Raw genomic sequence first — 26,595 nt, 5'->3', positions numbered from 1 at the left:
GATCATCACCTACTCTATGTAACCTTCTCTGCCTTGAGTGTAATATGTGCTAGTATCAGGCTCATTCAAAGGCCATTCATTATATATACGTTCCGGTAAGTCGGGATTACTAATGAATTGTTTACCAAAAGCAACAATCTCATCATGTTCCTCTGCCCGACTGTTGGCTACTTCAAGTGAGTATGCTAAGTTGGAAATAACAGGTATATTAGACATTTTGATTTGTTTTTTGAGTTCATCTCCTATTTTTATGTCATCCTCCGTGAATCCTTCTACGAAATGAACATAGGCGATATTTGGAAAGTTCTTCACGAGAGTTCGAACCCATGGTTCGAATGTAGTATAAGGGCACTCATCTCTCATACCCTGATACCTTGAAAAAGGAGAAATGCGTACACCAGTTTTGGCTTCACCGATGGCTTGAGTGGTAGTTTCTACAACTTCATAAGGGAAACGGAGACGGTTGAGACCGCCGTAGCTATCTAATCGCTTGTTAGATACTTGCTGTATAGCTTGATCGAGAAGGTATCCATTTCTGAGTGATTTTAGTCACAATGGCCAAAACACAATTATTCACTCACGCTGAATGTACTTCCACACCATCAAAGCCAGCTTTATCGACTGCATTTATAGACGCCTGTCTGAAATGTGCGATATACCTCCGTATATCCTCTTCTGAGAGCTGCTTGACGTTGTTGCCGTTATATACGTCATTTGAAACGCCGAAAAGGTTATCAACGAGGCGTGGATCAGCAACCCGACTAAGTGATACGTTAGGTAAGCTTACAAAGAATCTCACACCCACCCCAATGCATACAGTTGACAGAATATGAAAGCACCTAAACGATGCACACTTTCTACGACTTCTCTCCAACGATTGATTTGCTCATTTGTGTAAATACCAGGAAGACGTGGTAGTCCACCAGCTTCTTTCGCAGGCAGAGTAGCTTCGCTTATTAGTAAACCGCCTTTAGACGCCCTCTGTTGGTAGTATAATGGCGTATAATCTGATGGTACACCAAAGTCATCAACTCTCAATCTCGTCAATGGCGCCAAAGCGATTCTATGGCTGAGATTGCAATTCCCTATTCTCGCTGGTTTGAAAAGCCCTCCTGGTCGCATCAAAGGAAGAAGTCACTTATTGCGCTACAACCACGACGAAAATAATGGCGACTGTTGTACAACTCAAAACCAGTCAGGGTGATATCGACCTTGAACTATACGTTAATCACGCACCAAAAGTGAGTTCGTAGTTGTCCACTTTATCAATCTAATTAGTAGACTTGCAACAATTTCAGTCAGTTAGTACAAAGGGGTTACTACAATGGTGTAGTATTCCACAGAATAGTGTGAGTTTTTCTCTTAGCTTTTTACCAGCCTCTCACAATGTTCAAGTCAAGACTTTATGATACAGGTACGCTTATATGGATATGCAGGGCATCTTTTAACTCAAATAACAGGGAGGTGATCCAACAGGAACTGGTAGAGGTGGTACATCTGTCTACGGAGGAAAATTGTCAGTCATATCACAAATGAGACATTATACTGACAAAACCACCAGCGAAGATGAAATAAACCCAGAATTAAGATTCACAGGTGCAGGTATACTAGCAATGGCAAACTCAGGTCCAAACACAAATGGTTCTCAATTCTTTATAACACTATCACCAACACCATATCTCGACGGAAAACACACAATCTTTGGAAGAGTTCTAAGAGGTATGAGAGTCGTACAAAGAATGGGTAACGTCGTAGTAGACAAAGCAGACAGACCAATAGAGGATGTAAAAATATATAATGCCTCAATACAGCAAATGATTGAGTAAAGAAGGAAGAATGTTTGTAACAATAGTATAATAATTTATATTTTCATAGCTTCATCAGTTTGATTATATAAGATTGCTTCTCTTATACGTCTAGAAATTATTTGAAGGAATGCTTGTCTTGATCTAACGTCATTAGCTTGTATCATATCACTTGTCAACTCAATTCCATCTAATTTTGATAATATAGGTAAAATTAATTGTGATATCTCTCTTGCTGTAGCGTTGCTATCAACATTACCGTATGGCTTCAATGATGCACTTAATGATTGTTGCATTTGTGGTTTTTGTTGTAACTTGACGTAAAATTCTGCATGACGCCAAATCAATAACAACATCATCTCAATCTTCGTTAAACGAGATTTTAATACCTTTATCGTTGAACTGAGCATAATTTCCATATGGATTGAAGGTGTTTGCTGAATCTTAAATTGATGTTCCCTGAAATCGAACAATGTGCCGTGGAATAATGACACCAGCTCTTTTAAACCTGTTATAGCTTGTCCAAGTGTAGGTGAAGAACTAGACGCTTGATGTAAATCCTGTCCATCCCTCACTTGTGGGAATAATGGTAATAATAATGGTCTAAATGATGAAGTTGACCTTGTTAATGTTAAGTAATTCAATAACCACTCGTTAACATTCTCAACTGTTATTGATGCCATAATTGCAAACTTAGATGATTCACCTCCCTTTGATAATATCAGTGAATCTTCCTTCTCTGTGTCTGTAAATGGAACAACTCTGTTGATCCAGTTTGCTCTTGTCATGTACTTCGTTGATAAGTTCAAGATTGCAGTGTGGAAGGCTCCAAATCCAGATGGAGAAATCTGCTAACGTTAGATTAGAAATCTCGAAGTATTTATACCTACGAGTTCATCATCTGATACTACGGATTTCACTTGATGAAGGATGCATACGATGAGGTGATGCTCCTGGACAAGTGCAAGTGAAGTAAGTGTTGGATTATCGCGAAGGATTTCCAAGAATACCTCACGATGTGCATATACGAATCCAAGGGCCTATAACAATGTTAAAACGTAACGGTTTCGAATAATATCGCCAACCTCTTTAGCTGCTACAGCCGATGTAACACCGACGGATGATAAGACTGTCGAGGCAAGCTGCAGCGTTGGAAGGAGAAGTTGATGATATCTTTCAGTAGCTGGCGGAAGGAAGCTTTCGTAGTCTAGATATTCGTTAGCTTAGATCCGAACTCAAGTAAGTCAACCTACCCATTAAACTCTCTTCACCAGATGGTCTACAAGAGACAAATTCACATTGCGCAAGAACCGTAAAGATTTGAGCATCGAGGAGTCTCTCAGCACCTTTACGATCTTGAGCAATCCGCAAAAGCATTGCGGTCTTTGCTTCAAACACGTAGAGTGGATTGAGTGATTCTAAACAAATAAGTAGATATTCAAGCGACGATCTATTACTCACCAGGATCACTTTGAACAATATTAATTAGAACATCTTCGGTATCCTTAAGTGATTGTACAAAGTTTCTCAAGAAACCATGCTTAACCATTATATCAAGCGATGCTGACGAGTTGTTTTTCAAAGAAAGTGCAGCGAGACCATCAAGAACTGAGAATGCAACAGTCTTCCAGACTTCACTGCCATCAACTGCATCTCTACAGATGATTGGGATCAACTTATCATGAACCATATCCAAAACCAATTGACTATCAACTTCCAAACCAGATTGAGCTCTCGATTGAAGGTTAACAATCTGTAAGTAATTGTGTAATACTGAGTATAAATTACCCCTAACAATGACAGTTGAACCAGGTTTGATTATAACTTCAATAACTTGCTTGAGTATGCTCAATAATCTATCATTTGGCATTACGTAGAGTCTTTGATCAACGTCATCCTCTTCTGACAAGTTACTAAAGGTTGTACGTAATTTCGTAATTAATGATAAGGTAGCACCACAAAGTAACTCAGATGTAGCAGGTGCAATATCCATACTTGTCAATTTTGGTAAAATAGTTTGCAAGATATTCAATAAAACTGTTTCTCTTCTATCTTTATTAATGGTATCGAAACACTTAGCGCAAACGATATCAAGAATTCTCTTCCATGCTTCTAAATTAAATTGTCTAGCATGATGTACTTGTCTACGACGATTGTCTGAGGCCAAAAATTCTAAAATTTGTTGAGTTTCAGCCTTAACCTGCTCGTATTGAGTTGGTGATGCTATAACGCCAGATTTTTGTAAGTGTCTCCTAGCCGCACCAAGTAAGGAAAGTAAAGCCCTGAAATCATAAATGACAGAGCCATTATCATCAGTCTTCAAGCAAGTTGATAAGTCCAATCCTGTAAAGAATGAAACTGATAGATTTTCTGCATTTACTCCTTCATCTATGTAATCTAAATCAAGTGATTGATATATGTCGAGAATCTTCGCCAATGATTGATCAATATCTTGGGTTTCAACTACTTCACCAAATTCATTAGCTTCAATATCGAGTACCTGATTTGACTCAGAGAATAACACATCAACTAATTTTGTTACTCGTTGAGTTTGACCTGAATTAGTAAGAGCATGAATTTCAAGTGCGACTGTGTCAAGTAACCAAGCTCTAAATCTCAAGAATGAAGCGAGTGATGAAGATGAAGTTTGAATCATACCACCATCGCCAAATCTAGCAACACCAAGTGGAGGTTGAGATGAGATTGGGATTTGCTTGATTGGAAGTGCTACCAATTGTTTGTAGAAGAAATCTTCATGAAGTCTCAAATACCTCAATGTTGCATTAGACGTGAGCTCTGAAGTACATAATTGATAGATCAATCTGTAACATTTCTCAGCAAGAATTGGGTGATTAATGAATAGTGGGACATCATCATCATCATTTTCAACACCTTGCGCAAGTAATGAGAAGATAATATGTAAACATGAAACCTTAGATGATTGATTTAATGGATCCTCAATTTCAATCTCAGATGGTGAAGATGATTGTAGGTTGAAACCTAACAAGAAATGTGCGATGTTCGGTGAAGGCGCACTAGATTTCGTGTTCTCAATTAATAAATCCAAAATGACAGATCTTGTGGCTTGTGTAAGATGTATATTATCATTGTCAATATCAGTTGATGAATTCAAGAGCGTTTCAATACCAGTATCATCAATTGTATCAGTGTCCTCAGGTGCATCCACTTCGAGTAATCTGACAAATCCTGACAAAATCCTGAGACTCTCATCACTTGAATCAATAATGCCGGTCAATCTGTTCATCTTCCTCTTGTAGTGGTTGGCGAAACCATCAGCAGTGCTAAAGTAAGTTGATTTTGCAATTGCTGAAATAGTCTTGACGGCCAACAATGAAGTTTCCTCATCAATTGCATTAACGTAGAGTGCGATTTGTATAACAGCATCATGAGCGAACAATAGATGTTGATCAAGCGTGCTCAACGCTGATGGGATATCAATTTTTCCAATTCCAGGGATGATGTTGTTTTGTTGACGAAGAAGTGGTAAAAGAACCTCCAAGAACATTGATTGTATTGACATTATTCTGTATATTATACGCAAACATCTTTGAATTGATTTAGCGTAGAATGGTGTCTTGAATCTGTTATCAAGGATGGCATCAATACCTTCATAAATTGTTAGAAATAGCTGCAAGAAAAACTAATCTAACTCACCTGTTCCTATAAGATTGAAAACTTCTTTCAAAATTGGACCACCAGACAAGAACTGAATGAGAACATTGAAACCGGGATGAAGTATCAATGAACAAAGGCTGACTTCTGATGGATTAGCAACAACCTCGTTAACACTACCGACGTTAATTGTGCCTTCAACGAACAATTGTGATAAATCGTAAGTACTCAAACACTTTTCAATGAAACATAAACTAGTTTCAGTGAGTTTCCAACGTTCCGTAAGGTATTTAAATCCTCTGTGGGGTAATTTTAAGAATATGTCATCAACGACAAAGTTAACAAATGGTTGAATACCAGGAACACGGTGGTTTGCGCCTAAACCATTAGGTATAGTTAAACTATCGAGTTCAATACCTTTTCTTAAAGTAAGAGATTTAGCTGGTGTATGTATCAAGTTGTTAAGGAAGTTGATAAAAGATGCTGAAATTGGATATGTACCAGCAGCTGATTCAATTTCTTCTAATTCCGCTAATATACCAGTAAGTGGTGATGGTTGTTTTCTTCTTGTTGTAGGTAAAATTTGAGATGATTCTAGCATAACCCAAATCTTCTTAGCATTTTCAGTAGCAATTGAAGATGAACCCTGACCGATTATATTTGCTGGGATTGCACTAGCGAATGAAGCCAATGTATCAAACAATGAGCTCTTCAAATCTACTGGGATCGAGCAAGCCAGAAGTGAAAATAATGTTTGAATTGGTTTATATGTTGGGTTATCAATCAATGCAGCACGAGCAACCGATGAGTGACCAACTACTTGCTTCAAAACAAATAAAAATGCTTTTAATAAATCTACTTCTTCCGGTGGAATTTCGTTAGCTCTAGCTTGACTTTCGCCATTTGGTTGATTTTGATTGAGGTTGTTGGCGTAAAAGTCCAAAGCACCAAAGAGTGCATTCCATGAACAAAGGCTGTTATCATTCATTTCAGTATTACCACTCAAGAATTCGTAAACGTAAGTAGCGCATTGAGTACCCGAAGCCAAAGATCCAATCATTTCGAAAAGAGAATGGACCATTAAAGGTGTACGAGCTTCAGCTGACCATCTCAAGAAAGCGAAAAGTCTGTAATCGTCCTTGTCTGTTACCCAGAATTTTAAGGCCGACTCAGGTTCAGTGTTTCTATATAATAATGCGATCAAGAAGTACAACTGAGCTAAGTCTTGTCTTGTAGATGGTGAAGCATCAATGTTGAAAGATCTAGATCTAGATGAAGCCAAGATTAAGTCCTCCTCACGATGCTTAAGTTTACGAAGTACCGGCGAGAGCGTAGTAATTAACTGAGTGATAAACATATCCAACTGGAACAACAGATGTGGTTTAAAGTCAACATTAATTGGGGACTCAGATTCCGTAGCATTTATTAGAACTTGTTGAAGGTGTAAAAATGCGTCATCATTTATCGACTGGAGAACAATCTTTTCAACATCATCTTCCGTTACTGTAGCCTTTGAAGCTAAATTTGGATTGAATTGGAATGATGAAACAATAAAAAGAGCGAATCTGAGTGAAAAAACAGCCTTAAAAGACTTATTCAACCAATTACTAGACGATGAAGTTCTCAAGGTGTTTGTTATGAAGCTAAGATCTTGACAGTTGAAGTTGAATGCGGCTAATAATGTGGACAAAATGTATGGAGTGATTGAATCCTCAAAGTCCAGAGTGCTGGCGTAATTAATAACAGATGTAATGTCAGATTGGCTCATTTGTTGATTGAATGCGAAGAGGTAGAGAAGATGAGCTAATTCTTGCCTCTGGAGGGTTATGAAGTTGATGGATTCTGCAGTAACAGCATCGTTCAAACCTGTTGACGTGATTTGAGGATTTTTGAGTGACTTCAAGGAAGAAATCAGAGTGTTGATAAAGTTGTTCTGTATAAGTTGAACGGTGAAATTATTTAAAACATCCATTAAGCCAGACTGTTGCAGATTAGGGTCCGTACTACCATTGATAATCAACTGTAAGCATCTAACCAATTCGAGTCTCTCTGAGTGGAAGAGAATGACGGCTGTTTCCAAGGGGGTGGTCTGGTATCTTGAGCACCTCTGCATACCGTGTTGAAGAAGAGAAGACGCGAGATGGTGTGAGATATTGAGAGTAGAAGACAATTGCAATGCTTGGTTGATGAAGTCCTTGTTTACTTTGTGCAGAACACCGGAGATGGTAGCGTTTCCTGTGGATATTAGGGTGTAATACGTATTATAAGAGCTGGCTCACCATTCTCTAACTCAGACTTCTCTGCATTGTTGGGTTTTGGTAAATCTAATGGATTTTGTAGATTGAACTTGTTCAATTCCAAGTATAAATCTTTTATATTAGATTGGTTTATGAATATTTCTAATAAAAATTTATATAATTTATTATAATTATCTGGTTTAAATGCGCTAATGTGGTTGCTCATTGTTGAGCTGATGGTGGTTGAGCTACAAGATTGTATGAGTCTACAAAACTCTCAAATCGTCTGGTTTCATTAATCCTGCTTGTATTCTATAATAGACGCAACTTGAATCTTGTCCTACTATGCTAATATAATGTACATCTCTTGAATAGTCGGTAGAACTTATGATATTGTTTAATAAATCTAGAGATAGATTGTCGTAAATGTTGGTTGGTATTATAACTGTATCATTGTGCTATAGATAGTTAGATACGCTCCAGATAGATGGAATCAGGCTCACCTTCATTGTCTTCTTCCCAACTAAAATGACATACTTTAATTCTTCTAACTCAATGAAATCAATAGAATACCACTTCTGAGCTAAATATAAAGTTCATATTAGCTTATCTACCCATCTAAACACCCACATAAGCTCAAATCGTGATAAGTTTGAAATAAAGATAAAGATAACTTTGGATATTTTGATAAATATGGTTGTATATGTTTGAACTGAAAATTAATTTTATTTTATAATTAAGCAAACACCCACCTTGTATGTGCTCTCCATTGCTATCAATCGTCGTTGTTCAAAATGAAAACAATCAGTCTGTGAATAAATGTTGATAGAATATCTACTGACGATGACGTCTAGCTTTTGTTACTGGCAATGCTAACAAATTGAAAGAAGTAAAAGAGATCTTGAACGCACCTTTACTAAACAAATCATTGGATTTACCTGAATTACAAGGTAACTCTACACAAGAGATCGCTAAGCAGAAGTGCAAGATAGCCAGGGATACTATCAAAGGTCCTGTCATGGTTGAAGATACCGCACTCTGTTTTGAAGCACTCAATAACCTCCCAGGTCCATACATTAAGTGGTTCTTAGAATCCATAGGACACGACGGATTAAACAAAATGTTAGTTGGCTTCAACAACACTAGAGCTCACGCTTTGTGTACTTTTGCATACGCAGATGAGCAAACAACTGAACCTATCGTTTTCGAGGGTAGAACATTCGGGAATATAGTACAGCCACGCGGCCCAACTAACTTTGGTTGGGATCCAATCTTCCAACCAGACGAGGGTAATGGCTTGACGTCAGTATACTGTCTTCTCTTTCGACATTTCTAACTAGAAACTGTAGATATGCAGAAATGGCAAAAGAGGATAAGAATAAAATAAGTCATAGATTCCGCGCATTAGATGCCCTTAGAGAGCATCTAAATTCTTGTACATAGACATTCATCATGTCATATCTTTTCGTAGTTGATCTCCAGGTTTCTAATCTATTACTAAATAACGCAGAATCTAATGTACTATAGTATGACTTTATAAATGGTTCACTCGCCGTCAATGACGCTGAATTGATTATACCGAGTTAGTTGGCGATATAATAGACAGACTAGCTAAATACCCCTTAGAGATACAGCATTTAATAAATAACTACACATGGGAAACCATATTTGTCAGTAAAGTGCGTAATACTTACATATATGTATCTCCTAGCCCATCTCATATATCATCAGGATGCTCATCCATCTAATCACATTTCATTCGCATCAAGGCATAACAAAGAGCCATTTAGTAGCATAACACTCCCAGATGGTAGGATACAAGAGCTTTGGCCAGATCATTGCGTAGCCAACACTAAAGGTGCAGAATTACATGAGGACATACAATCATCCCTGAATAGCACGTCTAATAAAGTAGTATACTTGGAGAAGGGTACCAACATTGATGTAGACGCTTACTCAGCTTTTAACGCCTCTTCTCACAATTTATTACATTTACTCAAGGAATCATCAACGATATACGTTACGGGATTAGCAGCAGATTTTTGCGTGAAAGCGACAGCAATTGATGGCCAGCTTAATGGACATTCTATTACAGTAATAGAGGATGCTACTAAAGCAGTTAGCGATGAATCAAATTGGCGTGAAAAACTTCTCAAATGTGATATTAAACTGATAAAATCAACAGAAATTTAACAAATATGCATGATCAACCAAATAAAGCCATTCATTCATAAACTTTTTAAGCCTTGATGGCGAATTTACGACGGCCAAAGTGAATTTCACGCTTGTGTTGACGGACAGTCTTAGCGTTTTGCTCCTTTGGTGTAAGACGGCGTCTGATGGCACGAGTCTTCTTGTGGCGCATATCCAAAGGAATACGCTTGCCCTTGTAAGCTTCGGCGACGTGTTGACGTTGCTTTTGGTTGATGACGGTGAGAACGCGAGCAATTGACTTGCGGACTGAGTGGCTAATAGAGTGTTAAAAAGATACGGGCTACTTCTCTAATACCTACATCTTGGTCAACTTTGAAGCTGAGCCGCCAGCTACCTTGGCAACTCTGAGTTGGACGAGCTCACCCTTCAACTCGTGGAGTTGGTTGAGGAGGTCGGTCTGGTGTTTTATTAGAAAATCCTACAAAAGCCCTAGTCTACACACCTTGTTCTTGCTTTGAAGCTCGTGAGCCTGGGATAATTTGTTAGAATTTGCTATAGAACGATAAGAAAACGCACTCTGACTTGGACCTATAATATATTTGTTAGTAAATCTTTTATAGCAGCTATTTATTATTATTTACCATCCTGCACTATTTGGTTGTCAACTAACGAGCTCTCAAGCTTTCCCTTCTTCGCTCAGCTCAGTTCGAAAATCTTAAAAAATTATATTTACAAATAAATTTATTATATTATCAATTCCTATCTATTCGATTATTCATACGAACTTTCCAGGCTATCTTTTGGTCAATTGTCTTCAGTCGGACTTCGCCTGTCCTTTCCCCTAATAAGGATGAGGCTAGATATGTTCTCCCGTCGTTGTACACCAACGTCGTTTCATTCTTCTTATATGCCTTTTCTTGCGACTTTGCGCAACTAGTGTTAGCTACACCCCGTTAGCTTCAGTGTGACGTTACAGAAGTAAACTCACGACCACCTAGTTGTCCTTTCGAGTGCGCTTTCAGTAATTCATCCAGTATCCTTTGGCAATCCGTATGCATTACGGTTTGACAGCCCTCGAGCAGTGATATCTTCTGCTTGTTAGGATAGCGATAATAACTACAACAACTTACTTGTATTTGGAAGTCCCGTAGGATCTTTATCAAAGCATCCTTCAATCCTGGTATCTCGAGACCATTCTTGATCCTCTTTATCAGCCTCACAGGGTCAATCTCAGGACCAACATTCTCGAGCAGGCCTCTTATGAACGTAGGCCTACTCTCGGAATATTTCAGTAGGTCTTCCCATAAATCATCATCACTTTGCTCTTTTGCGAACGCGATTGCCTTGATAGTTGTTAGTTTTGTTTATATGTGAAGCTGTCATTTGCGTACCCTCTTAACATCACCAAGTCTTTCTATAATGAGACTCAGCGCTAACTTATTGGATCCCATACGACCGAGAATGAACACCATCTCTTGGACATAATCCCTCTTCTCACAAACTTTATATGCCTTAGGATAGACATTGTCAGTGAATGTTTTCGTATGGTATTACACCAACCTTTTCAAGATTGTAACGCGTGTTGGTCCGCAAATATCCTTCCAGCTTGCTGTAGTCATACTCTGCATATAATTCCACCATATTGTCAGCGTATGGCTCGACAATCATACCATCTAGCTCCCTGAGTGTGTCCAAATATAGATAAAGATATCGACTTTCGTGCTGTAGTTGATCAACAACTCGACTGACCTTTTTGACTATTAGACTTGATCTCAGCTATCTATATAACCTACCTGTATCGAATAGGTATGATCTACCAGCATCTTTATCACTGTTCCCCTTCCTCCCTCAATCCACTGGGATTGTGATTCTGACATTGTCAACCCCTCGTCAAACTTAACAAGTTCCAATGCCTGATACTGAATATCTGTCCAAAGACTGTACTTCTTGATGAGATCAAAGACTTCATACTTCTCTAATTTGAGATAAATAGGTAGTACTTTCCCAGGTTGTCTATTCCGTAAATACCTTCGTAGACAATTAATGTCTCATCATAGTGCGTACTAATCGAACTTACAACTCTGCGAGGGACTCTAGTAGTATTTCCTTTTCGTCATTCTCAATCTCATTCTGAACTGCTGATATAATGCTGCCGATATCGTAGATATCTGAAGGCCATTCAATGATAGAAGTATAAAAATCCTAGTATCATTAGCAAACAACCATTCGTAGTTGAACGCACTTACTCTATGATTTGTCTGTAACAGATGGTGAAGTATTATCGCGTACACTTGTTCGTCTAATTGTGGCTGCTTTTTTGGTATAACGGGTATAATTACCTAGGACAACTAAGCGATAAAATTTAAGTTTGGCACCTATCACTCACATCAAGTTTGTCGTAGTTTGCAAATGTATAGAAGAAGTCTTCCCATGCGCTGGTATTGAGTTTCAATATTTCAGTGGCACGCGATGCAGCCGCTTCGTATTCGCCTATGAAATTGAGTGGTTCGATTATTTTGTAAAGATATAAGCTCACCATCTGTGATAAGCGACCGTAAGTACATCTGACCGAGCTCGTCTATGTTGAAATCATGCTCTACGGTCAAAGTCTTTGCAGATTCGAGCGCTTCGCCATAGTGCTTGCCCTCTATGAGCCACTCAACGTGATCAATCTCATCTCTGGCTTCAACTCGGACCACATCACGGGGTGACATGAAGTAAAAGCCGGCCTTGAGACCATTCCGGGTGGGAAATAAAGAAGGTACGAGCTTGTAATCGTTGCAACCATATAAGTAGAAGTTCCTAATTGGTAATCTGTCTTCGGCATTCTCCTCGCCATCGAGGGTTAACACTCGCAATTCCGGTCTCTTTGAGGCCCGTTTGCGTTGTGCATTCTTGTCAGTGATAGTCTCATCGTTTAATAACGCTCCATCTGGTTCCAACCAAGCTAGAACTAAAAGCGAATTCTCGAAAGGCAAAACAGAAGAAATCATAGCGTCCATTTCGAAAGTTGATTCTATCTCCGCGAGTAATTGAGGATGTTCGTAGTTATGCAAAGGTGCTGAATGCCTGTATCGTATTTTAACGAGTCTTATTATGCTTCCCCAGCCAATAATGAGTGTGTGATGATCAATGAAAGAGAGAGATACTCTAAAGAGATCAGGTCGAGGAGAGATGTCCAATTTCGGGATGAACGCTATCAATTTCATAAGTTGGACGTCATATAATCGTATACCAGAATCATTCGACCAGGCTACCAGATGGTTATTCCATATGCAGTTGTAAATCGGTCCCTCTTCCCTATCAGTGGGCTGCAAGTCAATCTGACGATGACCCAACCATCCCTTTTCATTGAGTGTCAGTCTACCATTCAAACCGCCACATATAAACGCTCTGGATGACTTTGTGCTGAAGTGTGGATCTAAAGCTACGCAACGCATTGGACGTTTTATATCAAAATAATATCTCTCTTGACCATAAATAGAGCTTATAAAGACCTGACCATCTACTGAAGCTGTTGCTATGTAATTCTGCTCACTATCTAGCGATATATCACTTATCGTGGCTGAATGCGGTTTAAAGGCTTTAATACGATGTCCAGAATGTGAGAATAAATGTAAATAGCCTGCATGTGTACCAAGTGCCTATATATATCAATGAACGTGTCATCTCCCTATATCTCTCACTCACGATAAACTGATCACAACAACGCAATACAGAGGCTGAATCTTTGAGCGTAGATGTAGAAACATCAGCGCCAATCTTAGTATATTTAAACGGTGGCTCCTCGTCGTAATCTATCTCCAGAGATATTGAGCTCATAGTAGCTCAGAGATAAGTTATACTCATACCGTCATCATGTCAAAAAATCGAAAATATAAATCTTCCGTCAGATTCACTGGAATTGAAGATGACGATCTTTTGTCCATCACTGAGCCATCGACGCCTAACATCACTGAGCAAGCTCAGCAACTCAAGAAAACATTTTCCTTTGATACGCTCTATAAACTTAGCAGGGACACAAAACATAGGGATAAGCTACAACGGGAAGTTCTCAGCAGTGTTTGGAGACCCAAAAACCAGAAAGTAAGTCTTCCCCAACGGTTGGGACGATCACTTGACAGAACAACTAGCCAAGGAAACCGAAGGATTTTGAACGACTTTTGGTTTATGCGACTAGAGGCTCAGCGCGCACCTTTGTGTTGACTTTTGGTATGCGTTTGACTCTCAATATTATCCTAGCATTGGTCTCACTTTTCAAAACTCGCAAGTTGACTGGAAAGTTACTCAAACGTGCATTATTCAGCGCTGAACCGCTCAGGTTTGGCTCACAATTTGCTGTGTATGTTGTCGCTCTTATTGCGTTATCAAACTGAGACATTTCAGTTTTGTTTGGTTGTGGCGTTTCATTCATCACGCGCTTAGGATTATGGATGGAAAACATAAACGCTGGCATGCCTGGGTTGCCGGTGCTATTTCCTCACTTGGCTCTCTCATTGAAACTCGCAGCAACCGGTTGGCGCTAGGTCAACAATTGACTGTTCGGTGGGTGATGGTATCAATCGTCTATTCATTATTAATTCTTTATAGCGGGCTTCATGGTATGTACAGATCATGCAAAGCGAGAAATTGGATTAGTATACCGTATGGAGAGTTTGTCATTTTTGGATTAGCTTGTGGACAGATCATGTATGCCTGGATTATGTCTCCTGACACTATACCCAAGGCATATAACGATTGGTAAATTTGACATATTTGCAAAGTTTTATCTGATAGCAATGTAGGATTCAACAAGCTTCGAAAGTACCACCTGAGGCTATCCCTATGCACAGACAGCTCGTCAGGACGGGCACTTATAACTCCCAAAGTCTTTTGACATCACTAGCACAAAGGGTCAGTCAATGTCTGATTCCATAATCAAATTATTGATAACCAATAGAAGCCGACACCAAAGAACAAACTTCGTTTGCTTAAATTGCTTCAAGATCTTCAAAATGGAGAAAACAGATTATTACCATATATCCCACCCGCTGTTTTGAATCCATGGGTTGAAGGTATCCTACCAATGGCAATCGAAAGATTCTATATGATCTTTCTCGACATTTTACCTGTCTATGCCTCACTGCATTTCATACCAGCTTTGACATTAAAGAGAAAGCAGTTCAGTGAAGACCCTGGAGAAGCAGTTTTACGCACTACATTATCTAGCTTCAGATCATCAGCATTTTTGGCTACTTTTGTCGTCATATACCATAGCTGGTTTAGTTCCAAGCATGCTTTATACAGACTCCATAAGGATAACTTACCGTCCTGGTTGTCAAACTTCTTGATATCGAAGGAATCTTTATGGGTCGGTGGTTTCTTAACTTGCGCCAGTCTTGCTGTCGAAGAGAAGAAAAGACGATCGGAACTCGCTATGTATGTTCTTCCAAAGGCAATGGAAAGCGCTTGGACGACTGCAAGACGCAAAAAATGGCTACCACATATCCCGCTCGGTCCTGAACTTCTCGTCATGTTTGGAACAGCTTCTCTTATGCAGGCATACACTCACGAACCACAAGTATTGTCAGGATTAGTTCACACACTTATTTACCAATTCATTGGTAATGTACACTAAGCAATTTCTCTTCTATCTTTCACAAATTAATTGTTGTAATAATATTACGAATACAGGCATTTAATTGAAGTTTTTTTCTTTTACAAAACACGTTATTCTTGGCTACTATCAACACTCTCTTCATCGTCGTCGTTGAGATCTATTTCTTCTCCGTCTCCATAATCGTAATCTGCTAGACCTTCAGCCATAATTTGCTCTTGTCCATCTTCGTTAATGATACGTATATCTGGTGGTGTTGAAGATGGTCTTTGCTCTTCTTCAGGTACTGCCGTCACTCTTGGGAAGCTGAACGTCCGCATATCATCACGTCCTTCTCGACCAGCGACATCCTCATCTTCGTGTCCATATGCTGCATCTGTAGCTTGTCTTTCAGCTTCTTCTATTTCCTTCCTGACAGCATTTTTGGTTTGTTTCGTCTCCTCGTCATCCTCAACTGCTGGGGGTATACCATCTATAGGTCCGCCTTCTGGATCATTGAGGGCTTCCTGTGTTGCTGGATCTTGTTTTTCAACTGGTTGCTCTGGTTGCTCTGGTTTATCAGGTTGCTCGCTTGGTCCAGCCTCAGCGCCATTTACCTCAGGTGTGGCATCCGTTACGTTATTCGAAGATCTACTTTCAAACTTGACGTTTGGCATTGGGCCACCAAGATAGAATGAACTGATATTCACCATCCTAAAGGGGGTTTTAAATTAGCGCGATAGGCGTAAAAATAATACAACTAACTTCTTTTCAGCATGACATGCCAACAACCACTGTGGTTGTACTATTGGTATAGAATGCTGTACTGCTTTTTGGTATTCTGATAAATTATAAGGACCTGGTTTTGAGCAGACAAAGTGAGTAGTATCGATCGTAACTTTGTCCTGATATTGAGCACCCATTTCTTCGATTGCAGACTTGGCTGAATCGAGTAGTTTCTCATCTGTGATAGCACCAATTGCTACTCTAATACCAGTTGTATCATTTATAGTGTGTGTTTTAACTTTGATAGTCTCAGATGGATATACACCTGCCGTTGTTCTCATTATTAGCTGGAAGCTATACTCCGTATTCAGTGAGAGACCTGACATTTTGTATGTCTTGTTATCTGGATTGCTGATAGCGCTCAACCTTTGACCATTCCTGTATAAATCCAAAGAGCGCAAGTTAGACGTAGCGAGTTCAAGCTCGTCCCATTCGATAGTGACAGATGTTTGAGTTGTGTTTCTAACGCGTATAGCTGGCTGCTTAGGTGAATCAATGCCGTAGGTGTCCAAAATTGTCTTTTGAAGATCCCAGAACGCCTGAGCGTGTTCCTTCTCAGCTTGTTGGTTCCTATTTACAGCGATATTTACTATAGAACCAGTAGTAATACCGGCTGGGAGTAATACAGACGGAAATTCTATCAAAGAGGCTCTTTCGCCTATCAGGATTGCCTATGTGCTGTTAGACTGCGAGAAGAGTGAGTGAAGAGACGAACCATTCCAGCATCTGTATATTTCATTAGATCATACTCTTATAGCACATTTATAGACTCACCCAGCTTTCCTACGGTAAAAGAATTCGATGATACCATGACCTTCGCTAATAAAGAGCTTGTATCACTTCAGCCAATATGGTAGGTGTAAAATAATGAAAATATTCTCCTCTTATCCTTTTTCAGTCTACCCAGTTTATTTCTTACGCAGACAGCTCACAATCGGCTGGCCAGCACAGTGAGTTGACAGCACTATATCTCCAATTCTGACAATTAGCAGACGACGCTATATTTAATACACGGTGGACACCACAGGGCGTATTGTCAGCCTCAAATGATGGCACTTTGCGTATCTGGTTCGTTCAACTTCTACACTCCAACTTTTTTAACTTCTAAAAGGAACGATGGAGAACATAGAGCAACAATAGACATAGCAGCACTCTCTCTGACTTCATTAACAACGACGCCTCATCCAGAATGCCAGCAGTTGGCCCTCACTAGCAGCATGGACGGTACAACGTCACTTATATCATTATCGGAGCAAAAAGTGGCTGCTTCTACATCACACCCTGGGATATGGAAAACTGCTATACACCCTATCACATTAGGTCACTATGTCACGTCTCCTGCAAAGTTGGACTCTCATTTGAATGTCCATAGTGCAAACAACCTCCATGAGACAGACGACGATCCTGAATTTGGCTCTTATTTGGGTACATATGAAATGGGTAGACCTGCATTTATAATGTCATTAGAATTCAGTCCAGACGGTCGCTGGCTCGTCGCAGGTGCACAATCAGGACAGAGTTATGTATTTGACGCATCTTCTGGCTCACTCGTGAGAGTACATAGCGCACATTCGAAACCAATCCGCTCTATATCATTCTCTCCGGACTCATCCATACTGTACACTTCCAGTGATGACAAGTTGATCTCAGCTGTCGATTTACGCGCTTCCACATCGTCAGGTGCTGTATTCTCTCTATCAAATGTTCACGATAGTTCAGTGACGGCTATCTCTGCAGCACCGGATTCCAAGTTGCTCGCTAGTGGTTCAACTGATCATTCCATCAGATTGTTCGACGTCGGTCAAAGGGCCTCTGTCGCAAAGATTGCCCAAGAGGAGGAGGTTTGGTCACTCAGTTGGAGACCATTAGGCGTTAGTGGTCAGTCTGGCTCTGGGTTTGTTAGTAGTGGGGACTCAGGTGTGGTGAGATGGTGGAAGTCTGCCGCATAATAGAGAATACATGCATTTTTAAAAACTTTATACGACACTTAGTGCTGTAATAGTCTGGTTAATATAGTATGATCAGAATCACTAGTGTGAATCTCAATGTGGAGGACACTTTTAGCTCAATATTTAGTGGAGGCGATTTTATCTAAATGCGATGTAACCATAAAAAAAATATAAAAAGCTTATCAAAAATAATGATGTATGCCAGGGACTGCCTTTTTCGATATTAATAGTGGAGGATGGGCATACTTCCATTTAAGGAAATACAGGGACGAACCTTATTAATTGTGTGCCGAAATTAGTAAAGTGGGTGACGAAAGTAGCCAGAATATTGAGAAATACCTAGGCCTGTCTGAGATCACCATAGACAAGTAATCTAGTGCAGTCGTGCCATACGTGATACTAGTATGTGATAACGCGTAACACACTGAAAATACCATACTTTGTGAGGACGGAAAAGAATATGCGGAAGGAACGCATACATTTTCTACATGCTTGTAATGTGATATGTCATAACATATCTGTAATATGTGATTGGGGACAGTCGTTCAGTAAAGGATTGCGAATTAATACCCGTTACGAAAGAATCTAGATGTTTGAGAATCATGTCTGACTTTGTCGTTACGCGTCACACAGCAAGCTTAAATTATGGCGGCTGTGGGAGATCGAACGAAAAAATTCACTTTAAGCAGCACAAAACGATCAAATCAAGTTATGTATAAAAAAGGAAAGGCACGAAGACCGTCCTGATTGATATTCATACCCGGACATCAATTTCCTTTTATAGTAACTTACATTCCGTGCTCAATCCGCCTGCTACATATTTGACACAGAACGGTAAACACGCCGAGATATCTCATTCCGCAAAATACTATATATAAACTTACTTGCTGTTTCTTTCGTACTATTAACAACTACAATTAATTTCAACTAATAATAATAATGTCAAGCATCGTCAACATCCTCAAAGCACAAGCTGATAATCACACTCGCGGTCTTTACCTGTATCCGGGAGCAGCAAACACCAAACCAACTTTCCTTTCATACGCAAGTCTCTACTCTCAAGCTTTAACCATCGCAGCTGGTTACAAAAGTGCCGGATTCAAGTACAATGATATTGTCCTCTTATACGTCAGTAACTTTTATATCTTTGATTAGCATTTGATAACACTTCTATAGATGTCATCCCACGAACAATATGCGCTTCACTACTGGGCAGCAGTTCTCATTGGACTCGTACCAACTATCCTTACTCCACTTACGAACGATCCAAAGCAAGTTGAAGCTCACTTGACTCACTTGAAGACCCTCCTCAACCCACGCATCATCGCTTCATCTGAGTTACATGCCCACTTGGAATGTATCAGGGACAACTCAGAAATCTACTCACCAGAAGAGATCCTCGCCAAAGCCAGCGGAAAGGTTTTGCAAGAATCAGACATCAACTCAACAAAGGAATTGGCATGTTTGATGTTAACTTCTGGTTCAACAGGAAATGCAAAGGCCGTTGAAATGCGTCACGAAGCTATCCAAGCTGCCGTTAGAGGTAAATCAAACGCGTTGGGTCTCACCTCCGAGACGAAATTCCTTAACGTAAGTCCTCATTATATCAGGTTATAAATCTAACTAAGTAATAGTGGATCAACTTTGATCACGTAGCTAACCTCACGGAATGTCACCTTACATCAATGTACTTGGGTGCAGACCAATACCATGTACCAGGTGCCGCTTTACTCACTAATCCACTCGATTTCCTTCAAATTATCAATGATCAACGCATCAACTTCAACTTTTCACCAAATTTCTTCTTGGCTGCACTCCTCGATTCGTTCAACAGAGAGCTTAAGCACAACCCGGATTTGCGCTCAAAGTATGATTTATCATCACTCAGAAGAATCACTTCCGGTGGTGAAGCCACATCAACTAAAATGTGCACTACCTTAATTGAGCAAGTTTTCGCACCAATGGGCGCAGCAAGAGACTTGATCGTACCTGGATTTGGACAAACTGAAACATGCGCTGGTTCAATTTTCAACAAGACATTCCCAGCTGAGGAAATTCGCTCAACTAGAGCATATGCAGCTGTTGGTATGCCAATGAACGGCATCGACATGAGAATTGTCGACCCAGAATCTTTGAAGCCAGTTCCAGAAGGTCAAATTGGTGAATTGCAAATCTCAGGCCCTGTTGTTTTCCGTCAATATTACCGCAACGAGAAGGCAACACGTGAGAATTTCACACCAGATGGATGGTCAAGAACTGGTGATAGAGCCTACATGTCTAGCTCAGGATGTGTCTTGGCTGGTCGTGACAAGGATTCTATCATCACCAATGGTGTTAAGTACTTCAGTTCCGAAATTGAGTACATGCTCGAGAATGCCGGTATTCCTGGTTTGATGCCATCATGGGTCGCTGCTGTTCCATACCGCCCAGAAGACTCAGCAACTGAGGACATTGTCATCTTCTTTGCTCCTTCATTTGACGTCGCAAAGGATGTTAATGGATTGAAGGAAGTCGTCGAGGCCATCGCTGACAGAGTTGTCATGTATTGTGCTCACCGTCCATATCGTATTCTCGCGCTTCCAACTGAGGCATTCGGTGGTAAATCATCATTAGGTAAAATTTCACGCAACAAGGTCCTCAAGGCATATGATGCAGGTGCATTCGTCAAGTACGAAGCCGAGCAAAGACTCGCATTGGAAGAACTTCGCCGTGAGCAATTGGTTCCACCAGAAAGTGATCTTGAACGTAAAGCTGTTGCTGCAATGGCTGAGACTCTCAACCTCGACTACAAATTCATTGGTCGTCATGACAACTTCTTTACATTCGGTGGTTCATCACTCGAATTGGTCAGATACAAGAACACACTCGAAAAGTATTTGGGCTTGACTGAGGAATTACCACTCATCACTGTCCTTCGTAACCCAACACCAGCAACTTTGGCACCATACTTGGACAGATACTTACGTACTCAATTTGGTGAAGTTCCAGATGATGCTGATGAATTATACGATCCTATCGTACCACTTCAACTCAAGGGTTCAAAGCCACCATTATTCTTGATCCACCCAGGTGTTGGTGAAGTTTTGGTCTTCTTGAACCTCGCAAAGTACATCACTGACAGACCAGTGTATGCTCTCCGTGCCAGAGGTTTCAACCCAGGTGAAACTCCATTCACTGACATGAACACACTTACCGATAAGTACATGGAGGGTATCGAGAAAACCAACCCAGATGGTCCATACTGTATCGCTGGTTACTCATACGGTGCTTGTCTTGGTTTCGAAATCTGTAAGAAGCTTGAAGCTAAGGGCAAGGAAATCGGTTGGTTCGGTTGCTTCAACCTTCCACCACACATTAAGGAGCGTATGCAACAACTTGACAGAGTTGAGGTAAGCTTAAATGTTTATGGATAAAGATAGCATCTAACATTACTTTCCAGGTCGTTCTCAACTTGTCTTACTTCCTTGGTTTGATGACCGAAGATTACGCCCACGAAATCTCACCAGAGATGCACAAGTACACTCCAGAGCAAGTCGTCGAGCACATTATCTCAATTGCTCCACCAGCGCGTCTCCAAGAGTTGGAATTAACAGCTTCTAAGCTTCTCAACTGGGGATCAATCGCTGAGAACCTCCAAGCTTTGGCTAGAGGCTACGAACCAAAGGGAACTGTCTCAAACATCAACGTTTTCATTGCTGATCCATTAGCTGCAGTAGCCAAGACTCGTCAAGAATGGTACGAGAAGAAGCTCACACCATGGAAGGATTTCACAAGAACCGAACCAGTCTTTATTGATGCAAAGGGTGCTCACTACACCATTCTCGCACCAGAAAATGTCGTCGACTTCCAATCAAAGATGAGAAAGTCACTCGAAGCTCGTGGAATGTAAACTTATTGGACAATGTCTTGAAATTCTTTTTAATATTTCTTTCTAATTTTCTTCTTTTTGTTTACTTTAATTGGATATACGGAACTTTTGCTAAATTAACACAATTATGTCTTGCCTAGTTTCCCAAAACAGGAAATGGAATGTGGAGTTTTTGATATTTTAAGCAATTGACTTAACAAGTATGGTATATATGCGAGAATTTATGGTTGGAAAATATATGGCACGTTACACCGCATGTCTTATCAGCCAGGGCTTAAATTATCACACGAGATATAAACCTATATAAGCAAGTGAGGACGCTTTTGATAAGAAATAGAATATAATAGCACCCGGTTATTATGTATATATATATAGTCATTTAATTAATTATATCAATTTTATCCCTTTCTAGACATTAAAAGTCACGTTAATTCGTACAACGTTAATTTTTGGCTAAATTGGGCAACAAATTGAATGAAAATTCCTTAAGAGAAAACTACAATGCAGCAAATTGATCTAAAGGAACTATACTTAACAACACTCCACCAGTTTGAAGAATACTATGACCTTTTATTCGAGAAGACATACGCAGATATTTTCAAGTCATTTGAGAGCTTTTTAAAGAGTTTCTTAGAAGTTCAACCAAAACAGACTATCGCATTCAACATCCAGAATGGCTGGTTACCGGGATGGCCCGCCTTCGTCGTAATTGATAAGAACCTTAACGGACATGTATGCATCGAAGAGAAAGTTGCGAAAAATTACTTCAAATTACTGTCAAAAAGATTCCAAACCGATAAAATCAGAATACCTAGGTACTGTTCCTCCGTCTGTCCGCATCCTGATTTCAAGCCGACCGAGGTGAAGTATATAAAAGACTATTCAAATTATGCGTAGGTACTACATTGATACGTACTGAGAAATATCGTTAATTCTGTTTCAGATACCTTTATCACAGTTTTAGCAGCCACGTTGCATCTATTCAGCGCACGAGAGTACGCAGAGGTTCACCAAGAGAGTGTTCAAAGTTATGGCTATCCAGGAAGCATACATTTCTCGCATTGGATGCAGACTTCTGGGAGAACGTTCCAGCAAATATCATCGAATTCGGCTATGCAGTCTGTAGAGCTGGGTACCTTACTTCAAGGGATGATGTACATTGGCCACCAATACCTGTTGATAACTACCGCAGAGCCCATTACAAAGTCCGCGGACTTCGTATCGAAGGAGGTGTGAAGCCGTTTGTTTTTGGTGACACCAAGACAATACAGAAGATATCAGTGAATGTTATCTTAGATTCACTCATAAGCTCACTCTCAAGCCCCGAAACAAGCTCAGAGGCCAACGACCTTGTCATTCTCGGTTATGGTATCCACGATAAACTTAAGAATTTGAAGCTGGCCATCCCTTCGAATGTATTAATCATTGACATTGGGAAACTACATCAGATGATGTATGCTACAATGGGAATCTTCCCATTAAGGTCACTACTTGACGCCCTTGGATTATGTTATCAAAATAGTTCAATCGGTAACACAGGCAATAACGCGATGCACATCCTCGAAGCATACGCAAAGATCTCAGAACAACTTGATCTACCTAGTTTCAGAGGTAATATTGCATCACCGGTACCTCGAACTATATCTTTAGAGAACATTTCTGGCAACAGGACGAACAAATCCAGCACAAGTTCTTCGGAGCATAAAACGCCAGCAACAAAGAGAGTGACCTTTAACCAACCAGTCCATCCATTTCCATCTCAAGCTCATGGTATTCCGGCGCCTAATGTATTCCCTCCAATGATGGCATACTACCCAGGTCAACCTATGATGAGCCCAATGATACCGCCCCAAATGATGCAGCCACATGTCGTAGATTTCAGAAATTCGACAGCATTCAGACCATCAAGCCAGATGAAGAATTTAGACCCTTATCAGCATTTTGACAAGAGAAAATCAGCGTCATATGTTTAGCACTATTTATATCTCTTCGTATGTTTAGTAATTATTTATACTTCTCTGGAACAGTTTTAATATTTCTCTTTTTGATTCAAATTTTTGTATAAGATAAAGCACATAATGAATAATAAATTAAGTATCATATTAAAAGTAACAATAGAAAAGAAGCAAAAGAGTCCTTTATGAGTTATCCAATTATCCAATTAGAGTGTCTATCTATTTAGTGGAGGTGATGATATAGAAATAATGACTCACAAGAAATAAGCTGGTCGTTTAGTTTTACAAACCAGCTGCATCCAATTCAGCGTTCTTTGCTTCACATCCATAAGCAGCGTCCCAGTGCTTTTGTGCTTTAGCTTGCTCTTCTGGTGTGAAATTTTGGAGATTGTTCTTGAAGAGTGTGTATTCAGTTGGGAAACCCTCTTCACCGCACTTGAGTTGTGATCTATCAAATGCTGCTGATACACCAACAGTGATAGCGAGTCCTACGAAAATTGCAGATAATTTCATTTCTTTAACAGTTAACTAATGATGGTAAAGTGAAAAGATAAATTATAATTCCTTTTATAGTAGACAGCTGTCTGAGAATTTCTAGTAATGTCCGCAATCCAGTTAACCGAATTCGGTATGTTTGATGTGGCCGTTAATTTAGACTGATTAAATACTTAGTAATAAAAATAAATATTTAAGATACACTCTTTTAAATGAAATTTCATGATATTTGCCATACACGCGCTTGTATGTCTTGCATTCTTTCAATTGCCTTACTTAACAGTAAATTAGTTATCTGAGCTTAGCAACGAGGCTGATTACGATTGGCAGTGCTCAAGTTGTCGATATTGGAATTTCGACTGGGAGAATATATGCATGAAGTAAGTCGTGTCAACACATACTCAGCTTATCTAACTTCCAAAACAGTTGCCATAGAGACAAGCATTAATATATCCACTACTAATTATGTAAACTAATTAAATTATTCGTACAATCTATTGGTTATTTAACATTGATAGCAAAGCTTGAACGGATTGTGGATTCGGTGCGTCCTGGGGTGATGCAGAAGGTGCAGGAGCTGGCACTGGTGCTGTCTGTTGCTGTGCTACTCGAGGATCTCTCGCTGCTGGAAGTGTTGGTTGAGCTGGCGGTGGTGGTGGCATTGAAGGTAATGAGGGTACTGAAGGCATAGGTTGATAGCTGTTATACGAAGGCATCGCTTGATAGCCTGACGGATATCCACTCGAGTTGTTCACATTACTGCTAGCTGCTTGAAGCAAACTCATAACGTTGGCGGGAAGACTACTTTGTGGCTGCTGCGTTGGCGGCGACCGACTCGCGAAATATGGTGTTGGGACCGGCTGAGGCATCATCGGAGCTGCCATCATCGGAGCAGTTGGCGGTGGTACTGGAATTGGAGCAGGAGCAGGCGTCGGCGTTGCTGCCGCAGCCATATTCAGCGTATTTGGGTTCAAGCTACTCAATAAGGCTTGCACTCGTTGTGCATCCGCTAATCTAGCCGTCTGATCAGTGTTGTGCTGTGATCCATAAGCATACGGGGTCGATGTCGATGCTGGAGCTTTGTATCCTCCATAAGGTTGTTGATAATGGTTGTTTACGCCTTGGGTGGGCTTGTTAGTAAAAAAACAAACGGCAGTCCACACTCACGATTTGAATATGCATTACGAATGTTACTCTCACTATTTTCTCCCAATGGAGCATCATTACCTCTAGGATCTCTATCTTTGTGCCATTTCGAGCGTTTCTCATTTCGCTGCTGACGTCTACCGCCGCGCCTTCTCTTCTGCAAAGGATTCTTGGCGTTGGCATCGGCATTGTTACTAAAATCTCTCGCCGGCTTATCAATATCCTGCTCAGGAGCAATCAGGTTGGCGTAACCACCAGACCTACTTGGTGCAGCTAGCATTGGGCAATCCCATTCAAAGTAAAGGTTTAATTTCCCGGATTGAAAATCAGAGCCATTCAAGTTATCAAAAGCAGAAATTGCAGCTCTACTATCAAAAAACTCAACATATCTGCTATCGTCTCTATCATCATAGGGTCTAATCTCTTTTATTTCACCAAATTCAGAGAGAAGATTGTAAAATTCGCTATCATTTATAGGCTCACTAGCGGATTCTAACCATGCAGAGAGAGTGCCCTGGAGAGTTAATGAAATATGATCTCATAAGAAGGGACAACTCACTTGGTGCTTACCCCTTTCACAGGGTTGTTGAGTCTCGTCGGCTTTTGGGAGGGAGTAATGTACATCAAGGGGTCTCGACTGAATCTGAGATCCCTGCATAGCGTTGAAAGCGTTCTCTGCTGATCTGAGATCAAAATAGGTGATAAAGCACATACCACGTTTTTCAATCAAATCGAAGAAATCTGCCAATTCACCGTAAGATTCAAAAGGCGTTCGTACGCTTAAAGGGTCTGCATTGTATGAAATATTTCTAACGAATAAAGTACGACAGGGTTTCTGACGTTGTAAGCGCTCAGATTCAGACTGTGAATTTGATTGAACGTGAGCAGCTGGATTGATTGGTAGAGGATGATAAGCTTTATTAGCTGTCGCTGTGGCCGTCATAAAATATTTTTTATTTTTTAAATTTCGATGATGGATGTTAGATTTCAAC

At 40.1% G+C, this 26,595-nt stretch overlaps 15 protein-coding genes across 15 annotated transcripts; 7 read left to right on the top strand and 8 right to left on the bottom strand.

Moving 5' to 3' along the window:
- Positions 1 to 9: 9 nt before the first annotated feature.
- Positions 10 to 1,122, bottom strand: WALSEDRAFT_17762 (FMN-linked oxidoreductase; the record flags this gene model as incomplete). Its single annotated transcript, XM_006957684.1, has 3 exons — positions 10 to 535; positions 582 to 761; positions 806 to 1,122. The coding sequence occupies 3 exons, from the start codon at positions 1,120 to 1,122 to the stop codon at positions 10 to 12; spliced, it is 1,023 nt and encodes a 340-aa protein (XP_006957746.1).
- Positions 822 to 1,826, top strand: WALSEDRAFT_37478 (hypothetical protein; the record flags this gene model as incomplete). Its single annotated transcript, XM_006957759.1, has 5 exons — positions 822 to 1,241; positions 1,282 to 1,349; positions 1,396 to 1,414; positions 1,461 to 1,516; positions 1,562 to 1,826. Exons 1-5 carry the CDS (start codon positions 1,167 to 1,169, stop codon positions 1,824 to 1,826), a joined length of 483 nt encoding a protein of 160 aa, XP_006957821.1. The 5' UTR covers positions 822 to 1,166.
- Positions 1,781 to 7,909, bottom strand: WALSEDRAFT_32208 (hypothetical protein). The gene is made up of 7 exons (XM_006957758.1): positions 7,718 to 7,909; positions 5,481 to 7,673; positions 3,267 to 5,432; positions 3,059 to 3,223; positions 2,891 to 3,012; positions 2,696 to 2,845; positions 1,781 to 2,653 (listed from the first exon to the last, which is right to left on the bottom strand). The coding sequence occupies exons 1-7, from the start codon at positions 7,899 to 7,901 to the stop codon at positions 1,862 to 1,864; spliced, it is 5,772 nt and encodes a 1,923-aa protein (XP_006957820.1). The 5' UTR covers positions 7,902 to 7,909; the 3' UTR covers positions 1,781 to 1,861.
- WALSEDRAFT_54224 (hypothetical protein) lies at positions 7,886 to 8,466 on the bottom strand. Its single transcript, XM_006957757.1, has 4 exons — positions 8,428 to 8,466; positions 8,306 to 8,387; positions 8,179 to 8,258; positions 7,886 to 8,133 (listed from the first exon to the last, which is right to left on the bottom strand). Exons 1-4 carry the CDS (start codon positions 8,443 to 8,445, stop codon positions 7,942 to 7,944), a joined length of 372 nt encoding a protein of 123 aa, XP_006957819.1. The 5' UTR covers positions 8,446 to 8,466; the 3' UTR covers positions 7,886 to 7,941.
- On the top strand, positions 8,450 to 9,231 carry WALSEDRAFT_60127 (putative inosine triphosphate pyrophosphatase). The gene is made up of 3 exons (XM_006957756.1): positions 8,450 to 8,482; positions 8,530 to 8,977; positions 9,025 to 9,231. The coding sequence occupies exons 1-3, from the start codon at positions 8,470 to 8,472 to the stop codon at positions 9,116 to 9,118; spliced, it is 555 nt and encodes a 184-aa protein (XP_006957818.1). The 5' UTR covers positions 8,450 to 8,469; the 3' UTR covers positions 9,119 to 9,231.
- Positions 9,232 to 9,373: 142 nt separating this feature from the next.
- WALSEDRAFT_37472 (Isochorismatase hydrolase) lies at positions 9,374 to 9,894 on the top strand (the record flags this gene model as incomplete). Its single annotated transcript, XM_006957755.1, has 1 exon — positions 9,374 to 9,894. The coding sequence occupies one exon, from the start codon at positions 9,374 to 9,376 to the stop codon at positions 9,866 to 9,868; it is 495 nt and encodes a 164-aa protein (XP_006957817.1). The 3' UTR covers positions 9,869 to 9,894.
- On the bottom strand, positions 9,407 to 10,496 carry WALSEDRAFT_45105 (ribosomal protein L35). The gene is made up of 5 exons (XM_006957754.1): positions 10,471 to 10,496; positions 10,406 to 10,417; positions 10,332 to 10,358; positions 10,189 to 10,286; positions 9,407 to 10,143 (listed from the first exon to the last, which is right to left on the bottom strand). The coding sequence occupies exons 1-5, from the start codon at positions 10,471 to 10,473 to the stop codon at positions 9,915 to 9,917; spliced, it is 369 nt and encodes a 122-aa protein (XP_006957816.1). The 5' UTR covers positions 10,474 to 10,496; the 3' UTR covers positions 9,407 to 9,914.
- Positions 10,497 to 10,522: 26 nt separating this feature from the next.
- Positions 10,523 to 13,651, bottom strand: WALSEDRAFT_37466 (hypothetical protein; the record flags this gene model as incomplete). The annotated part of the gene is made up of 11 exons (XM_006957753.1): positions 10,523 to 10,772; positions 10,818 to 10,917; positions 10,960 to 11,172; positions 11,221 to 11,340; positions 11,390 to 11,578; positions 11,623 to 11,857; positions 11,907 to 12,031; positions 12,076 to 12,168; positions 12,216 to 12,319; positions 12,366 to 13,473; positions 13,520 to 13,651. 11 exons carry the CDS (start codon positions 13,649 to 13,651, stop codon positions 10,582 to 10,584), a joined length of 2,610 nt encoding a protein of 869 aa, XP_006957815.1. The 3' UTR covers positions 10,523 to 10,581.
- A 42-nt stretch (positions 13,652 to 13,693) lies between these two features.
- WALSEDRAFT_60126 (hypothetical protein) lies at positions 13,694 to 15,495 on the top strand. Its single transcript, XM_006957752.1, has 6 exons — positions 13,694 to 13,915; positions 13,963 to 14,171; positions 14,216 to 14,374; positions 14,420 to 14,569; positions 14,614 to 14,722; positions 14,769 to 15,495. Exons 2-6 carry the CDS (start codon positions 14,044 to 14,046, stop codon positions 15,444 to 15,446), a joined length of 1,224 nt encoding a protein of 407 aa, XP_006957814.1. The 5' UTR covers positions 13,694 to 13,915; positions 13,963 to 14,043; the 3' UTR covers positions 15,447 to 15,495.
- A 43-nt stretch (positions 15,496 to 15,538) lies between these two features.
- On the bottom strand, positions 15,539 to 17,009 carry WALSEDRAFT_68496 (hypothetical protein; the record flags this gene model as incomplete). The annotated part of the gene is made up of 4 exons (XM_006957751.1): positions 16,965 to 17,009; positions 16,906 to 16,916; positions 16,170 to 16,861; positions 15,539 to 16,118 (listed from the first exon to the last, which is right to left on the bottom strand). Exons 1-4 carry the CDS (start codon positions 16,999 to 17,001, stop codon positions 15,539 to 15,541), a joined length of 1,320 nt encoding a protein of 439 aa, XP_006957813.1. The 5' UTR covers positions 17,002 to 17,009.
- Positions 17,010 to 17,311: 302 nt separating this feature from the next.
- Positions 17,312 to 18,461, top strand: WALSEDRAFT_60125 (WD40 repeat-like protein). The gene has a single exon (XM_006957750.1). It carries the CDS (start codon positions 17,408 to 17,410, stop codon positions 18,137 to 18,139), a length of 732 nt encoding a protein of 243 aa, XP_006957812.1. The 5' UTR covers positions 17,312 to 17,407; the 3' UTR covers positions 18,140 to 18,461.
- A 584-nt stretch (positions 18,462 to 19,045) lies between these two features.
- WALSEDRAFT_32203 (acetyl-CoA synthetase-like protein) lies at positions 19,046 to 22,111 on the top strand. Its single transcript, XM_006957749.1, has 4 exons — positions 19,046 to 19,267; positions 19,316 to 19,729; positions 19,774 to 21,528; positions 21,579 to 22,111. The coding sequence occupies exons 1-4, from the start codon at positions 19,079 to 19,081 to the stop codon at positions 22,026 to 22,028; spliced, it is 2,808 nt and encodes a 935-aa protein (XP_006957811.1). The 5' UTR covers positions 19,046 to 19,078; the 3' UTR covers positions 22,029 to 22,111.
- Positions 22,112 to 22,508: 397 nt separating this feature from the next.
- On the top strand, positions 22,509 to 23,980 carry WALSEDRAFT_63749 (hypothetical protein; the record flags this gene model as incomplete). The annotated part of the gene is made up of 2 exons (XM_006957748.1): positions 22,509 to 22,900; positions 22,951 to 23,980. The coding sequence occupies 2 exons, from the start codon at positions 22,509 to 22,511 to the stop codon at positions 23,978 to 23,980; spliced, it is 1,422 nt and encodes a 473-aa protein (XP_006957810.1).
- A 113-nt stretch (positions 23,981 to 24,093) lies between these two features.
- WALSEDRAFT_54220 (hypothetical protein) lies at positions 24,094 to 24,565 on the bottom strand. Its single transcript, XM_006957747.1, has 2 exons — positions 24,221 to 24,565; positions 24,094 to 24,177 (listed from the first exon to the last, which is right to left on the bottom strand). The coding sequence occupies exon 1, from the start codon at positions 24,473 to 24,475 to the stop codon at positions 24,245 to 24,247; it is 231 nt and encodes a 76-aa protein (XP_006957809.1). The 5' UTR covers positions 24,476 to 24,565; the 3' UTR covers positions 24,094 to 24,177; positions 24,221 to 24,244.
- A 386-nt stretch (positions 24,566 to 24,951) lies between these two features.
- Positions 24,952 to 26,594, bottom strand: WALSEDRAFT_57114 (hypothetical protein; the record flags this gene model as incomplete). Its single annotated transcript, XM_006957746.1, has 3 exons — positions 26,163 to 26,594; positions 25,625 to 26,117; positions 24,952 to 25,577 (listed from the first exon to the last, which is right to left on the bottom strand). The coding sequence occupies exons 1-3, from the start codon at positions 26,544 to 26,546 to the stop codon at positions 24,952 to 24,954; spliced, it is 1,503 nt and encodes a 500-aa protein (XP_006957808.1). The 5' UTR covers positions 26,547 to 26,594.
- Position 26,595: the final 1 nt, after the last annotated feature.

Source organism: Wallemia mellicola (assembly GCF_000263375.1).
Source record: "Wallemia mellicola CBS 633.66 unplaced genomic scaffold WALSEscaffold_7, whole genome shotgun sequence".
Classification (NCBI taxonomy): Eukaryota; Fungi; Basidiomycota; class Wallemiomycetes; order Wallemiales; family Wallemiaceae; genus Wallemia; species Wallemia mellicola.
The sequence above is the reverse complement of the archived record's forward strand: the minus strand, read 5'-3'. Positions and strand labels throughout refer to the sequence as shown.

Coding starts and splice junctions, on each gene's coding strand:
- WALSEDRAFT_32203 (XM_006957749.1), top strand. CDS start 19,079: ATGTCAAGCATCGTCAACATCCTCAAAGCACAAGCTGATAATCACACT. Junction 19,268..19,315: donor ATGATATTGTCCTCTTATAC/GTCAGTAACTTT, acceptor ACACTTCTATAG/ATGTCATCCCACGAACAATA. Junction 19,730..19,773: donor CCGAGACGAAATTCCTTAAC/GTAAGTCCTCAT, acceptor ACTAAGTAATAG/TGGATCAACTTTGATCACGT.
- WALSEDRAFT_60127 (XM_006957756.1), top strand. Junction 8,978..9,024: donor GACGAGGGTAATGGCTTGAC/GTCAGTATACTG, acceptor TAGAAACTGTAG/ATATGCAGAAATGGCAAAAG.
- WALSEDRAFT_54224 (XM_006957757.1), bottom strand. Junction 8,259..8,305: donor TTATCACGATTTGAGCTTAT/GTGGGTGTTTAG, acceptor CTTTATATTTAG/CTCAGAAGTGGTATTCTATT. Junction 8,134..8,178: donor TTGGGAAGAAGACAATGAAG/GTGAGCCTGATT, acceptor AACTATCTATAG/CACAATGATACAGTTATAAT.
- WALSEDRAFT_60125 (XM_006957750.1), top strand. CDS start 17,408: ATGGACGGTACAACGTCACTTATATCATTATCGGAGCAAAAAGTGGCT.
- WALSEDRAFT_60126 (XM_006957752.1), top strand. CDS start 14,044: ATGCGTTTGACTCTCAATATTATCCTAGCATTGGTCTCACTTTTCAAA. Junction 14,375..14,419: donor GGTCAACAATTGACTGTTCG/GTGGGTGATGGT, acceptor AATTCTTTATAG/CGGGCTTCATGGTATGTACA. Junction 14,570..14,613: donor CCCAAGGCATATAACGATTG/GTAAATTTGACA, acceptor ATAGCAATGTAG/GATTCAACAAGCTTCGAAAG.
- WALSEDRAFT_45105 (XM_006957754.1), bottom strand. Junction 10,287..10,331: donor AGCTTCAAAGCAAGAACAAG/GTGTGTAGACTA, acceptor ATAAAACACCAG/ACCGACCTCCTCAACCAACT. Junction 10,144..10,188: donor GCTTCAAAGTTGACCAAGAT/GTAGGTATTAGA, acceptor ACACTCTATTAG/CCACTCAGTCCGCAAGTCAA.
- WALSEDRAFT_54220 (XM_006957747.1), bottom strand. CDS start 24,475: ATGAAATTATCTGCAATTTTCGTAGGACTCGCTATCACTGTTGGTGTA.
- WALSEDRAFT_32208 (XM_006957758.1), bottom strand. CDS start 7,901: ATGAGCAACCACATTAGCGCATTTAAACCAGATAATTATAATAAATTA. Junction 5,433..5,480: donor TTTCAATCTTATAGGAACAG/GTGAGTTAGATT, acceptor CAATTTATGAAG/GTATTGATGCCATCCTTGAT. Junction 3,013..3,058: donor TGGTGAAGAGAGTTTAATGG/GTAGGTTGACTT, acceptor ACGAATATCTAG/ACTACGAAAGCTTCCTTCCG.